The sequence below is a fragment of the Mytilus edulis genome, chromosome 4 (genome assembly GCF_963676685.1).
Source record: "Mytilus edulis chromosome 4, xbMytEdul2.2, whole genome shotgun sequence".
Lineage (NCBI taxonomy): Eukaryota > Metazoa > Mollusca > Bivalvia > Mytilida > Mytilidae > Mytilus > Mytilus edulis.
This window is the reverse complement of record NC_092347.1, coordinates 23,519,281-23,533,906: the sequence shown is the minus strand read 5'-3', so window position 1 is coordinate 23,533,906 and position 14,626 is coordinate 23,519,281. Positions and strand designations below refer to the sequence as shown.

The following is a 14,626-nucleotide window of genomic DNA, read 5'->3' as shown; positions in this document are numbered from 1 at the left end:
ATCGACACTCACGACTTTGCAGCCATCTCGTCCCTAATTAATGTTCTAAATAATTAACGCAACAAGCGTACATAAATATATTCAGTGGTTTATGCTATTTTTAACCAAAAAAATCACACAACAAATAATGATCATGAGTCATACTGAACTTTTCATGATTTATCTTTTTTATTAGGAGTTTTGCATGTTCATAAATAAATAATTTATAACTTTATAATATTAATTAAAAGCATGAAAACACATTTGTATGTAACATTACTAAATATATTTTTTACTAAAAAATATTTATAAAAAAATCTGTACTACACATCACTACTCCACATTACCAGATTTTGCTGAACACTTTCTGATCGCCTTAAATTCCGGCTTTGCGAACAGAACGAGACCTCAAGACAAGTGGTATATTTCAAAAGAGGACTGTTTCAGCATTCTCCGGAATGATTCACCTGAATATAGATATCAAGAGTTGGTGACACCATATGCTTGGGCATATATCCTGAAACAGTTTTCACTCAGGTCTGAAGTAAAACTGGAGCAGAAAGAGAGATTATATGGACAGCTACAACAAGCCAAGGCCAAATGAGGGTCAATTCAAAAAGTTACTCTTGTATCTTTCATCAAAGTGTACTTCTCCCGTGTAGGCATATACTCAAACTAAGAGAAGTTAATCACGAAAATTTGTTTGTTGAAGCAGTGTCAGATCGTTGGAAGATTAACACAGTCAGGACAGCACATAGATTATTTGATGATACCAGTCAGAGGCAGATTTAGGGGGGCCTCCCCCCCCCCCTTTTTGGGAAAAAAATGTGTTGCTTATATAGGGAATCATTGAAGCGTGACTGGGGCGGGCCCCCTCTTAAGTCAGTCAGTGGGCCCCACTTATGAAAATTTCTGGATCCGCCACTGCCAGTCATCAGTGTGCTCTATCATATGTACACCAAAAAGAGTGAGAAAAATTTCTCAAAGCACAAAACTCAGGGAGACACAAATTCTGTTACATGATGATGATATAAATGTAACAGACAATAAAGAAAATGATACTGATAATGTTCATATATTCGAAAAAATCACGAAAACTAGTTTCGCAAGAAGAAGAACGAGATACTGCTCAACAAGAAGAACACCTATTGGATTCCAGTTGAACTTTGTGGATCGTGTGTTTCGCATATATTACTTCCACCAAATATGAAGAAACGTGGAAGGCCAAAAGGTTTGACCCAAACTGTCATCGGTCTTCAAAAAAAGAGTACCCGAAAAAGCAATTGTGTGCCATTTCATAAGAAAAGTTCCAAAGAAATCAGGGCATTTTATGAAAAAATGGTGGGTTGAACCTGGTTTTGTGGCATGCCAAACCTCCCGCTTTAATGGCAGTGTTAATTACGTGGTTAATTATAACATTAATATGACAACATTACACGACAGGGTTACAATAAATAAACAGATAAATAGGAGAAAATATAGGACAGAGAAACAAACAAACAAAAGTCTTAAAAAGTGTGTCATAATAGAATCAAATCGGTAATTGGCAAATGGGCTATTGTAAACATTGATTTAATTATTGTCGAAAAGATGCATGAGAAGCTATTAAGAGCGTTTATAAAGAGAAGAAAAAGAACCCTACCTACATATGCAACATATGCACACATGATGCAGATTCAAAGGAAGCCAGTGTAATGTGAAGTTCCTGTTTGGAGTGGCAACATTTATCTTGTGCTAGATTAAAACAACTTCCAAAGGCAAAGAATTGGTTTTGTAACAATTGCAAATGTTAAATCATGTGTCCTTTTGAAATTCGTAGCAAACAACTTTTAATATTGTCTTTTTTAAGATGTACGGTGTAGTTTTACATAACACTATTTTTATAGCATGGCAGGATATTTAAACCATAGATTTTACACATCTTCAATATTATTATTTTTTATTGTACTGTATTTTTAATGCTTGATATTGTGATAAAATGATTTTAAATTATTATTAAGCTTTTTTATTTTCTACTTATTACATCAATGAAGTTTTATTCAGTGCCGGCTAAATAGCAAATTTGCTATTTTGCCGGTGCCGGTCAAATAGGCGCCGGGGAGAAAGAATTACAAGATCTTTGTAATTATTACTCTAAAGATTTGTTCAAAGCAAATTTTTAAATTAAAATAAATTTTTAATCGAAATTTGAAAATAATGAACAAAAAAGTAATGTTAAAGTCAATCGGGCAATAACTTTAATATGCATTTACAGTAATACATAAGGTTTTGATAAACAAAAATAACTGATATGAATATCATGTGTTTACAGAACTTAAACAAGCATACGTTTACTTTTCTACATTGGCTAGAGGTATCTTCTTCTTCCGAATACGGTAGTAGACTCCTAGGTATAGGGGGAGGGTTGAGATCTCACAAACATGTTAACCCAGCCGCATTCAGTCTGCGCCTGTCCCAAGTCAGGAGCCTCTGGCAGTTTGTTAGTCTTGTATTATTTTGATTTTAGTTTCTTGTGTACAATTTGGAAATTAGTATGGCGTTCTTTATCACTGAACTAGAATATATTTGTTTAGGGGCCAGCTGTAGGACGCCTCCTCGCTACATTGAAGACCTGTTGGTGACCTTCTGCTGTTGTTTTTTTCTATGGTCGGGTTGTTGTCTCTTTGGCACATTCCTCATTTCCATTCGCAATTTTATAATCAAGAAGAATGCATGCGTTTTTGTGCAAAGAACACTGGGTCAAGGATATTAATGTTCCCTATGCTACTGACAAAACTCATTGTAAATCATTGATTCCGTCAGGAACATACTATGTAACATTTCTCCCGATGTTCTTCCAGTCGTTTCGAAATAACGTTACAAATCATTTCAATTCATTTTCTTCATTTAAATTAATGACGAATAAATTCATTCATGATTTTAAAGAAATTGTTGGAAAAAAGTCTATTTACTAAATAATAGGTTAAAAAACTTTTTTTTTGTATGGAAGGAACTCGATTTTTTTTATGAAAAAAAATCCCGCATAACTTGAAGACTTTGTACTCGTTTTTACTTTTAAAATCTAGTTCATGGAAGCTAAGATTCGATCTAGATCTATATCTCTAATGAATTATTTTGTTAAGCTCATGTAACGCAACGAGCACACCAGTTCCAAAAATATTTCCTTACAATAAAGCACTTATTCCTTTTTTATTCAAGCGTCACTGATTTTTTTATAGACGGTACGAGCATCTGGCGTACAAAATGGCAATCCTGGTGTCTCTGATGAGTTTATTTAGCGGCTTTTCGGACAGTGGCAAGTTCATTATCCGAATAGCCAGTAAAAATATTTCACGACATACTGCTTCTTCCAATTGAAACTACTGTTATAGAAACTTCTTTTCCATACCCCCCTTTTTTTCCACTTGTAATTCAATTAGCATCGACAACATTTGCATTTTGAAGTATGTGTCTAAGTTGGTGACAGGTCAGATAAGTGTATTTCATTACTTATAATTCAGCTAATGACAAAATATGAAGTCATTGGTTGGACAAAATCCGTTGTATTAAAAATAGGCCACAACTCATTGGCGTAAATAATACGTTTGTGCCTGTTCGATCAGAAATTAGAGTCTTATCATATGCATACCAAACAAAGAGTATTCAAAAGAGCTTCAAAGTCAACAAAATATACTACAAGTATCATACATAAAAATCAGTAAATAAAATGAAATCGTCGTCTTTATTCGTCAGCTCCTTGTTCTCAGCTGAAATTCTTTTAGTTCTTTTTTTATCTGACCTAGATATAAAATTGAAAATGGAAACGTTAGAGTGTCAAAATATAGTTTTCTTCTTTGTGTTTTTTAAGTTGCTGTTCATCAATAATGACCAACTTGAAACTTGGGGTTAAGTATTTTATAGTCGAAAAAATATAATTCAGATCTTTAAGATTTTTTGTCCCCATATGTCATTGCATCAAGATATATATGTAAGCACCAAAGCATAATAATTGTCCAATAAAAAATCTTAAAGATCTGAATTATATTTTTTCGACTATAAAATACTTAACCCGTTTGTGATTTTTCTAAACTTTATTCTAAGACCATGGTATTATAGTACTTTGTTAAATTGTTGAATAAAATAATACTATCCAAGTTAATACATGGCGTGATCTAACGATGCATTTAAACTGACCGACTGTGAAAAAACAAACTTTCATAGGACTTTATAGAGCTCAGGTTTATTCTTTTTTTCTCCAAAAATCCCAACCACAATTTTAAAATCTAATTTGATGTATCCAAGTATGACAGAACATATAACATTATGCTGTCTTAAACATGTGCGGTTGGTGAATTAAAACAATAATCTTAAAAAATAAAATTTGTTTTCAGAATAAATTCTTTTGTCATCTGCTTGAACAGAATATTTTTTTCAGTAAAAAAACATAAATATAAAAATGATAACTAATGTCTTAGCCAGTGATGTCACAAATAGGAATATAAATATTTAAATATGAATATCCATAATGCTAAATAGCTCAGAGCCTAGAAGAAGACAATAAATAATGCAGCTATTTCTATATAATCAAAGAAAATTCATAGATTATGAAATTACGAACACTTTTTCCCAAGGTCTATCGCAATGACAAGGGTCGATTTCCATTTGTAAATTCGGAGGGACGAATTCACCTTTACTCTTTTCTCAGTCCGTATCAGTACAATGCTTACGCTCATGGAAATTCTAGAGAGAAACCGATGACATTCTTTACATCTCTAGGCTTTTCTTCGATACTGTCACATTACACATGTAAATATCTCAAGTTTATTTATCGAATATTACTTTAAAAATGTATCTATGTTACTTCCTTTAAGAACAGTTTTCACCATTTGATGAAATTATTAGATCCTGTAACTGACAAAATTGACCAAATGTCCCGAGAACACAGTTTTTTTTTATAAAATAGATCAAAAATATAGAAAAGTCTTCAGCTCAAAATATGGATACTTTTATGTTAAAGGGTCTGTTATTCAGTTTGACAGCTTCAGACATTCTAATTTTGACCTTTTTCAAACTGGACCAAATCAATACTTTACCATAAAATGCATGCCCTTTGTTTACATATGATTTCACCCCCCCCCCCCCCCCCCTTTACTTACATGACTTACTTTTAAAGTCATACAACATAAAGAAATATATTTTAGAAGGTGTATGATTTTTTTTATCAAGTTATAAACTGTCAACACTTAGGACTCTATCATGTCTATTATATTGCCCTAACATTTTAGGCTTGTAAAATTGTTTATTTGACACTGAGCAAGTGTTGTTGATAAGAACATTTAGAAGAAATATTGGTTTACAGTCAGAGTTGAAAAATCAAAAATTTTGATAGAATGAATTTTAGGGTGCAATCAACAGTTTTTTTTCTATGACGTCATATTTGAGGGACCATGTATAACATGTATAAGTGACCCTTAGTGGTGGACTGATTAATAAAGATACCTGTATAAAACTAGATATCACTGGAATCAGAATGTTCTATAGTTTATAATGGAATAAAAAAAAAGTGTACTTTTAATAGTATAAAAAAGTTTTATCCAGAGAAACTGGAAAAAACATTGCCTAATTTAAGCTTAAAAAACCTGAAATCAGGTCATGTGCACACCCCTGAAGACATGATACCTGCACATTTTTCATTATCAAAGTTGTATGAATTTCATAGATTTTTACCTGGTCTTTCAAAAAATTCATGCTTCAGGGTACGTTCGCCTGCTCCGAAAAGAGCTACAGTGGCTGCAAATAAGTTTTGAATTTTCACTGCCAAAAAAACAGACTGTTTACAGTGTTGTCTCCCCTCAAAACATGAATATTTAATCTAATTTTTTAAATTATTTTAATCATCTAACATGTTTTAATTGAAGTTAATTAACATATCTTTACAACCAAATACAAAAAACATGATACTTTTTCACCAATTATGTTGATAAAAAGGGACTTCCCTCCATGTCTATTTTTAGTTGGGGAATAACCCCTAGTTTTTTATACGAAACTGTTTATAGCACCCTTAGAGAAAGATCAAGATTGAAAAAAAATTCTAGGCTACATCTTATCTTTGTGCTATATCTCTACAATTGTTTCCAACATGTCCAAAGCAAAAGATAATCTATCATCGTTTGATCATTGTAAATTTGATCATACAAAATGTAAGTTTCTGTTACCATTATATATCATGTACATGTATATACATGTATGAATATGAAGTTTTAGTGTATCCTAAAAAACAAAAGTAGGACATTTGAATTTGTCATTTTGAAAATTATAATGATTCAGTATTACAGCTTTGATTTTCTGTCTAAGCTATTAAAAACTGAAGTACATGTTCATCATGTTCATCAATTTGATACCTGGTTTGTGATTAATATAAAAAAGAAGATGTGGTATGATTGCCAATGAGACAACTATCCACAAAAGACCAAAATGACACAGACATTAACAACTATAGGCCACTGTATGGCCTTCAAAGCCCATACCACATAGTCAGCTTTAATAGGCCTAGCTGCGGAACCGTAGCTCTTAGGTCCTTATGCTATTTTTTGACTATTTGCGGACCTAGCTGCGGAACCGTAGCTCTTAGGTCCTTATGCTATTTTTTGACTATTTGCGGACCATGTATTTTTTGACTATTTGCGGACCATGGTCCGCAAATAGTCAAAAAATAGCATAAGGACCTAAGAGCTACGGTTCCGCAGCTATAATAGGCCCTGATAACACAATGTAAAACAATTCAAACGAGAAAACTAACGGCCTTATTTATGTAAAAAAATGAAAAAAAAAGGCTACTCAGAAGCTCTTGTTTGACTTCTAAGAACTGTCATTTCTTTTCAGAATGTATTCCATGAAACCAATAGGCTATGTTAGTTCTGTATTTACCTACAAGAATGGAACACCCAGACAGCCAGCACTTTGTCCATATGCTAGAGGAACTATCACTATTGACAAAAGTATATTCACTAATCCAGAACATTCTTTAGAAGATTTAGAGGAATTTTCACATGTTTGGTAAGGTTTAGGAATTTATGAGATAATTAGTATTCATGGAAAAAAACAAAATACAATGAAAAGTGTTAAGTAAAAAAGGCAGAAAACACCATCTGCTACCATCATCTAAAAAAAAAACAAAAAAGTTACCAAAACATAACAAAGAAAAGGAAAGATCTAGGGCTGAACTGAGATTCTCTTAAATATGTGAAGGTGTCAGATCATTAGAAGTTCTTGCTCTGGCTGCTATGCTTTAAGTTTTGTTCAAGACAAGTATAATGATAAGTCATTGTGTTCATTGTGATCTCTGTCAACGTACATGACTTAGTCATCATTGTGTTCATTGTGATCTCTGTCAACGTACATGACTTAGTCATCATTGTGTTCACTGTGATCTCTGTCAACGTACATGACTTAGTCATCATTGTGTTCATTGTGATCTCTGTCAACGTACATGACTTAGTCATCATTGTGTTCATTGTGATCTCTGTCAACGTACATGACTTAGTCATTATTGTTATTTACAAACAAATAGATTATTTCAACTTAACTATGTAGAACCAGAATCTTTAATCCACACATTTTTAACTTATACATGTATATATAATCAAGTAAAAACTTCAGGTTAAGAATTTACTGTATCTGTATTGGAAGTAGCATAATTGCTTCCTATAAATTATCAAGTTAAGTAAGATCTTTAAAATCATTTTGATGTTTATAAAACTGTTGCCTTTGACATGTAGTTTTTAAATGTTTGCAAATTGAGGGGGGTGCTAGAACTAAATTGGTGTGGAAAAATATCATTGAATAGCATATTCTGATCTTTTCAATCATTACATTATATTTCTTTTCAGGGTCATATTTGTTTTCCATAAGAATAATAACACATTTACAAAGGCTAAAGTAAAACCCCCAAGACTAAATGGGAAAAGAGTAGGTGTGTTCTCCACAAGATCTCCATATAGACCCAATCCTATAGGACTAACACTAGCAAAACTAGATAGCATAGAAGGTAAGACCTGGTACAAAACTAATTTTATACAGATCTATCCCTATAATGTTTACACTGGCTAAACTAGATAGTGTGTACAGACTTATCTTAAAGATCAAATGTTCAATTTTTTTTAACTTTACAGTCTAATGAAATATTTCTTTTTCTTTCATTAAATGCATGTTTAAGGTGGACCCAACACCTTCACTAAAATTAATTTGGCTCGTTTAATTTTCATAAAATTTTGACAAAGTATTTACTTTGACCCTTTGACAAAAATATAAAAATTTCAAAAAATTTGAACCAACCGTTTGATCAGAAAAATTACACTGGTTATATAGCACTTTGACAAACATTAATTTTGAACATTGAAAAGCTTAATATTCAACATAATATACAACAACGCAACGTAATTAAAACGTCCAGCTGATTTTACAGAGTTATCTCCCTGTAGTGTTACATACCACCTTACAAATGTAGATATTACTCAATATCATTCATTGTAGTTATCTATGTTATGCTATGTTTTTTATTTATTTGTTTGTATTTATTCTATTTGTAGAAATAGTTTCTCGAAAGCATCAGGGCAGATAAATATTTAATTATTAAATAAGCTACTTTGAAGATCAATAAATAAAGAATTTTATTATCTATTTATGATTTTGAAATCAAGTAATATTATTTGAATTAACAAATTAAAAAATGAATTTGTTATTTCTTTACAGGCTCCATTCTCCATTTAAGTGGTATTGATTTATTAGATGGTACTCCAGTTCTAGACATAAAACCATATATACCTTCGTATGATATCCCACAAAATGTTCAAGATAATCCAGAAAGTTGCTTGAATACAGAGAGAACAAGTGGCCAGGCATCAGGGGATAAATCAAAGGAAGATTTAAGACTAAAGAATTGTCCTTTAAACCAAGAACAAAACAACTCTGACAATTATGAGTGCCATGAGAAAAGTATAAAACAAGTTGATTGTAAAGTAACTGATAATGTATGCAACCAAGATGATATGTGTGAACAGTCTACATTAAATGTTGGTGCTTCAGAGTTTGAGCAGTCTTCATTACATGTTGGTGAACAATCTATATTACATGTTGGTGAGCAGTCTTCATTACATGTTGGTGAACAATCTATATTACATGTTGGTGAGCAGTCTTCATTACATGTTGGTGAACAATCTATATTACATGTTGGTGAACAGTCTATATTACATGTTGGTGAACAGTCTTCATTACATGTTGGTGAACAGTCTAAATTACATGTTGGTGAACAGTCTACATTGCATGATAGTGCTTCCGATTTTCCTTTAGATTTCGGCCTGAGAAGTGAATTAAGGACCAATGATGATACTCAGGTTAATGAGATGTCTGGCCCTGTAGACAGTGTGATAAATATGTGTACCAAAGAGGATGACAAAGATACACAAACATTTAATACAGACAGCACAAAAACTGCTGATTGGATAGAAATACCACCCATTGATAAGATATCAGTTAGATTTACAAATCTTGCTCAGGAACAACTTAAACTGTTTTCATCATCAGCAGCATCTGACTTTTGTCTGAAATATTTAAAATCAGGAATGGAAGTCAGTAAAGCTATCAGTGACATACTTTGTCAGGATCCACGGTCAGTTTACCGTAGAAAACACTGTGTTGATAGTTTATATTACTTTGTTGTTGATATTGTCCATGTAACAGCATGGTTTGACAAACAAGTAGCTGAAGTTGTTAGAATTCAACCTGTTAGTCATGCGGAACATTATAAAAATTCTTAACATTTGTTTCATGCTCTTTATTTTTTTCTTGGCCAATAACAAGCAATTTATCATGTTTCTTTAATGATAAACATACTGGTTTATCTTATACAGAGAATGCTACAAAGCTATGTATGATAGAGCATATTTTCTAGGCTTAACAGCCAATAATTATATAATAGAATGTTTGATGGCACTGAGAAATTGTTAAAAGCTTCCTTTTAGTAAATGCATGAATGATTTTATAGTAAAGCATGTTGTATTTTCCCCCCAATTGAATTGATGATTTTTATGCGCTACCTATGATAGTAGAGAGGCATTTTGCTTTCTGATCTGCGAGTCAGTTCGTCCGTGCAACTGTCTGTCCCTCTTCAAGTTAAAGTTTATGATCAAGGTAGTTTTTGATGAAGATGAAGTCCAATCAACTTGAAACTTAGTACACATGTTCCCTATGATATGAACTTTCTAATTTTAATGCCAAATTAGAGTTTTTACCACAATTTCACAATCCATTGAACATAGAAAATGATAGTGCCAGTGAGGCATCTATGGACACATTCTTGTTTTCATCTTAATTTTGTTGTCGTCTCTAAATGAACTAATTGTTCTTCTAATGAGCAGGATAAAAGTGTAAGATTTACATACTCAAAAACACACAGTAATAGTGTAAGGTTTAAGAACAAACAAAACACATGTTAACGGTGGAAAGGTTGAAGTACTCACGAAACAGATGTTAATAGAGTACGTGCATGGTGTAAGGTTTGAGAACAAACAATTAAAACACATGTTAATGGTGGTAAGGTTAAAGTACTCACAAAACAGATGTTAATAGAGTAAGTGCATGGTGTAACTTAGGTTTGAGAAAAAACAAAACATACTTAATAGTTTAATGTTTAAGTACTTACAAAACACATGTTAAAATATTTTAATCAAAAGTTTAAGTACTCACAAAGCACATGTTTATAGTGTAAGGTTTAAGTACTGACAAAACACACATTAATAATATAACTTTAAGTACTCACAAAACACACATTTATTCATATGTTTGATAGTTCAAACATATTTTATTCTCCAAAAACAATGACAATAGGATAAGAATAATGTTATGCAGCATTGAACGTCTTCTCCATCATGTGTCCATATGTTTGATTAGACAGGGGTGGATCCAGCCATTTTAAAAGGGGGGCGGGGGGGGTTCCTAACCCAGGACAAAGGGAGGTTCCAACTACATGTCCCCATTCAAATACATTGATCATTAAAAAAAAGGGGGGGGTCCCAACCCCCGGAACCCCCCTCTGGATCCGCACCTGTTAAAGTTTGTACTCTTTCCTGTTACTATTAGCACATGTATCGAATTATCATTAAATCTACTCTGTCTTGAACATCACGTTTCCATCATTTACCAATCTTTATAAGTATTGTTTGGTTAACTGCCTCCAAGAAACAGCTTGAACAATAAAAATGTAAGAGGATATCAATAGGACATAAAAAAAAAAGAACTCCATACCAGGCCAAACGTAAAAATGATAAACGGGCATATATCTACAAAACACTCCACTAAATTACTAACTGAGCTATTGAAATCTTACCAAATGAATGAGGTATAACTTTGGTGCTTACTTCTCTTCTATTTTCACCAATTGTATTATTTTGGATTATAGCTAATGAAAGGTCATCATCATACTCACTCTTTCACTCATCTTGTCACCCATGGGTAAATGAATTGAACATGTTGAAATATTCCATTATAATGATCCTTGTTAAATGGACCTTAAGCTTGAAGGGCCAAGTGAACTTTTCTCATCACCTGTCATCCGTCATCGTTGTTCCGTCATCGTTGTCCATCGTCGTGAACTTTTACTAGAATCTTCTCTGAAACTACTGAGCCAAATTTAACCAAACTTGGCTAAAATCATCATTAAGGTATCTTGTTTAAAAGATGTGTCTGATGGTCCAGCCCGCAAAACAAGATGGCCTACATTGCTAAAAGTAGAACATCAGGGGAAACGCAGTTTGGGGCTTTTATCTCTGAAACTAAAGCATTAAGAGCAAATCTGAAATGATAAAAATGTTTCTCAGATTGACATCTATCTGCCTAGAAATTTGCAGACGAATCATACAACCTGTTGTTGGGTTGCTGCCCCTGGATCGATTATTTTTAATAAGGGAATTTTGAAGATTTTGGTTATCGTCTTCAATATTATAAAAGTATCTAAAACTATTATTTATCATTTTAATCTTATTTTACTTGATTCCCAAAACAATAGTAGATACATGTGAACTGTACAGACTCTTGAGAGCATCTTCTAGTTAAAATATGAATCCGAAATTAAAGCTTACAGTGGGCTTGGATATTTAATTATTCTGATATCTTGTCGCAAACACAATTTCTTGCTTCTTTGGGATAGATTTATTTTTTCTTATATAAACCAATATCAAAATAAGTACTAGTACATATATCATGATTGGCGATGCGAAAACTACCTACCAAAGTACGAACGACTACGATGTATTAAAACAATAAGTGAATCTCGATGTAAACGACTTCTTAGTATAGTTTTCATAAACTGAATGTGCTATGACTCGTCTGACACCAATGAAAGTGAATGTTGTTACTGAAAGCAAGTATGAATATCTGGCCTATTGCACCATTTTATAATGACTTGTTATTTTACAACTGATATTATGTGTACTATGCTAGATCTTGGCATTTAAAAAGGTTTGTACCAGATATCTGGATCACTTGGTACATCTTTAAATAAATCCGTTAGATGTATCAATCCCAAAATGTGTCCGAGGTTTTAACTCTTCGAGAATTCTATCAATAGAGATCAATCATGCTGTGGACTGAGTTGTGAGAAGGAAAACAGTCAAGGTACACACGTGTGGCCTAGCTTTTACCTGAACCTCTCCCATTTCATGCCAAGAATTTGCCTTCGTTGAAACAACCCATAGAGCAAATTTAATACATCGAATCTGATTTTCAGTGGTTGTCTGTTTATGTGGTTCTCGTTTTTAGTTTTTATATAGATTAGATCGTTGGTTACTTTTCTCCGGTTTGAATGGTTTTACACTAGTAGTTTTTGGGGTCCTTTATAGCTTGTTGTTAGGTGTGAGCCAAAGCTCTGTATTGAAGGTCGTACCTTGCCCTAATAGTTTACTTTTCTAAATTGCCACTTGGATGGAGAGTTGTCTCATTGGCACTCATACCACAGCTTCCTATATCTATGATGAATATTGACCATTTGGTATATGGTGGGTCTCATTGGGGTCTAAGCGTGACGCGGGATTGCCGATTTTTTGTAAGCGGGACACGTGAAATACAAATTATTGTGCCGTGAAAACGGGAAATGAAGTCTGGCATACATAGTCTACATAGTGTAAGCGGGATACGGGAATCTGACAAAACAGTAAGCGGGATCCGGGATCAGAACCCCCCAATGAGACCCCCTATATGGATGTCTTCAAAGCGACATGCACGTACATGCAGGTCGTAAATAAATTTGTTGAATGAAATCAAATCTTTAACTACTAACTAATGCCCGGTGCCGTAGGAGGTCCAACGAAATTTTTAGCGAGGATTTCTTGGCATGCCACAGATAGAAAACTCAGGATAAGAATTCATAGAACAGACAAGGGGGCAGTGGAAAATATTTCACTAGAGAGGATATTAAATCCCGATACCCTTTGACAAATAAAAACTTCTTTTTCTTCTATGTGACATCCAGGACTTTATCTGTGGAATTGTAGTTTCACTTTCCATATTCGGTATTAATTCTAATTAAAGCTCCACGTGGTAAAAATCACGTGATGCAGGAATATAGTATCTTGGAGTTCGTTCTTTTCTTTCTTTTCGAGCGGGACTCCAAGCATACAACATGCATATGTATAACAGCACTGCAAACTTTCTTTTCAATAATTAACAGTCCGGTCCGGTACATGAAAAGATCGGTTAAAAAGCAAGATTTTAGTTTAAAATTAGATTGGAAAGCTTAATTCGAAGGTTGAAAATGGAGAACACATCATTTGTGCAGGGTTTTTTTTCAATCGAAATATTCATTTCTGCTTCTCATTTTTGTAGGTATACATGTATCTGAAACTTTTTATTTTTATTTTATACAGATTTTGTTAAGAAATGCTTTATACACGATTTGCGGCAGCTCGTAGCTTTAAATACCGAAAATTTTAACACTTCTGTGTCTACGACCATATCACGTTGAAAACACCGGTTCTCGTCCGATCACCGAAGTTAAGCAACGTCGAGCCCGGTTAGTACTTGGATGGGTGACCGCCTGGGAATACCGGGTGTTGTAGACATTTCTTTTCTTTTTCTTTTTTTACTTGTTATTTTTCACACCTTTAGAGAAATGATAAAGTTTATAGATTTTATAACTCACAAAACATTTTGGTAGCAACTTGAGGTTCAGAACAGCAGCCGCAAAGTTAGTTAAACTAAGTACTCTCCCCTTGCTACTGTTCTGTAAAAGAATGTCATAGCGACGGCTTCTGAAACTGAGGCTATACGTTGGATTTCGCATGACAGGCCGGGTAAGTGATTTTTTTTTTCTCGCCTTTTAAAACTGCCTTGCTGTGGACGCCACTTTTGAAACGTCTCTATTTGCTTCACAGCTGCGTTTTATATCCTGAAATAAGACTACCTTTTTTTTTAGACGAAATAGTATTCCCTGCTTGATAGTTCTGTCTGCATGATTTGCCCGTGAATATCGCTTGGCACAACATTTTGGCGGACCCATCCCCGCTGTGCGGTTTATTCATTCGTGCAGGGTTTTTTTTCAATCGAAATATTCATTTCTGCTTCTCATTTTTGTAGGTATACATGTATCTGAAACTTTTTATTTTTATTTTATACAGAT

General features: G+C 33.4%; 1 protein-coding gene and 1 non-coding gene across 3 annotated transcripts; both read left to right on the top strand.

The window, feature by feature from the left end:
* Positions 1-4,678: 4,678 nt before the first annotated feature.
* LOC139519252 (tRNA (adenine(37)-N6)-methyltransferase-like) lies at positions 4,679-9,777 on the top strand. Of its 2 annotated transcripts, none has more exons than XM_071311201.1 (4): positions 4,679-4,764; positions 6,841-7,014; positions 7,848-8,005; positions 8,710-9,777. In XM_071311201.1, the coding sequence occupies exons 2-4, from the start codon at positions 6,842-6,844 to the stop codon at positions 9,771-9,773; spliced, it is 1,395 nt and encodes a 464-aa protein (XP_071167302.1). In that variant the 5' UTR covers positions 4,679-4,764; position 6,841; the 3' UTR covers positions 9,774-9,777. The 2 variants fall into 2 exon arrangements, with proteins under 2 accessions (XP_071167302.1, XP_071167303.1); XM_071311202.1 differs by lacking the exon at positions 4,679-4,764 and adding an exon at positions 4,777-4,806.
* A 4,173-nt stretch (positions 9,778-13,950) lies between these two features.
* On the top strand, positions 13,951-14,069 carry LOC139522072 (5S ribosomal RNA). Its single transcript, XR_011664252.1, has one exon. It is a non-coding gene; the product is annotated as a 5S ribosomal RNA (ribosomal RNA).
* Positions 14,070-14,626: the final 557 nt, after the last annotated feature.

Excerpts from the sequence above, each read along its gene's own strand:
- LOC139519252 (XM_071311201.1), top strand. The coding sequence starts at position 6,842 with ATGTATTCCATGAAACCAATAGGCTATGTTAGTTCTGTATTTACCTAC. Across the intron at positions 7,015-7,847 it reads GAGGAATTTTCACATGTTTG|GGTCATATTTGTTTTCCATA; the intron begins GTAAGGTTTAGG and ends ATTTCTTTTCAG. Across the intron at positions 8,006-8,709 it reads AAAACTAGATAGCATAGAAG|GCTCCATTCTCCATTTAAGT; the intron begins GTAAGACCTGGT and ends ATTTCTTTACAG.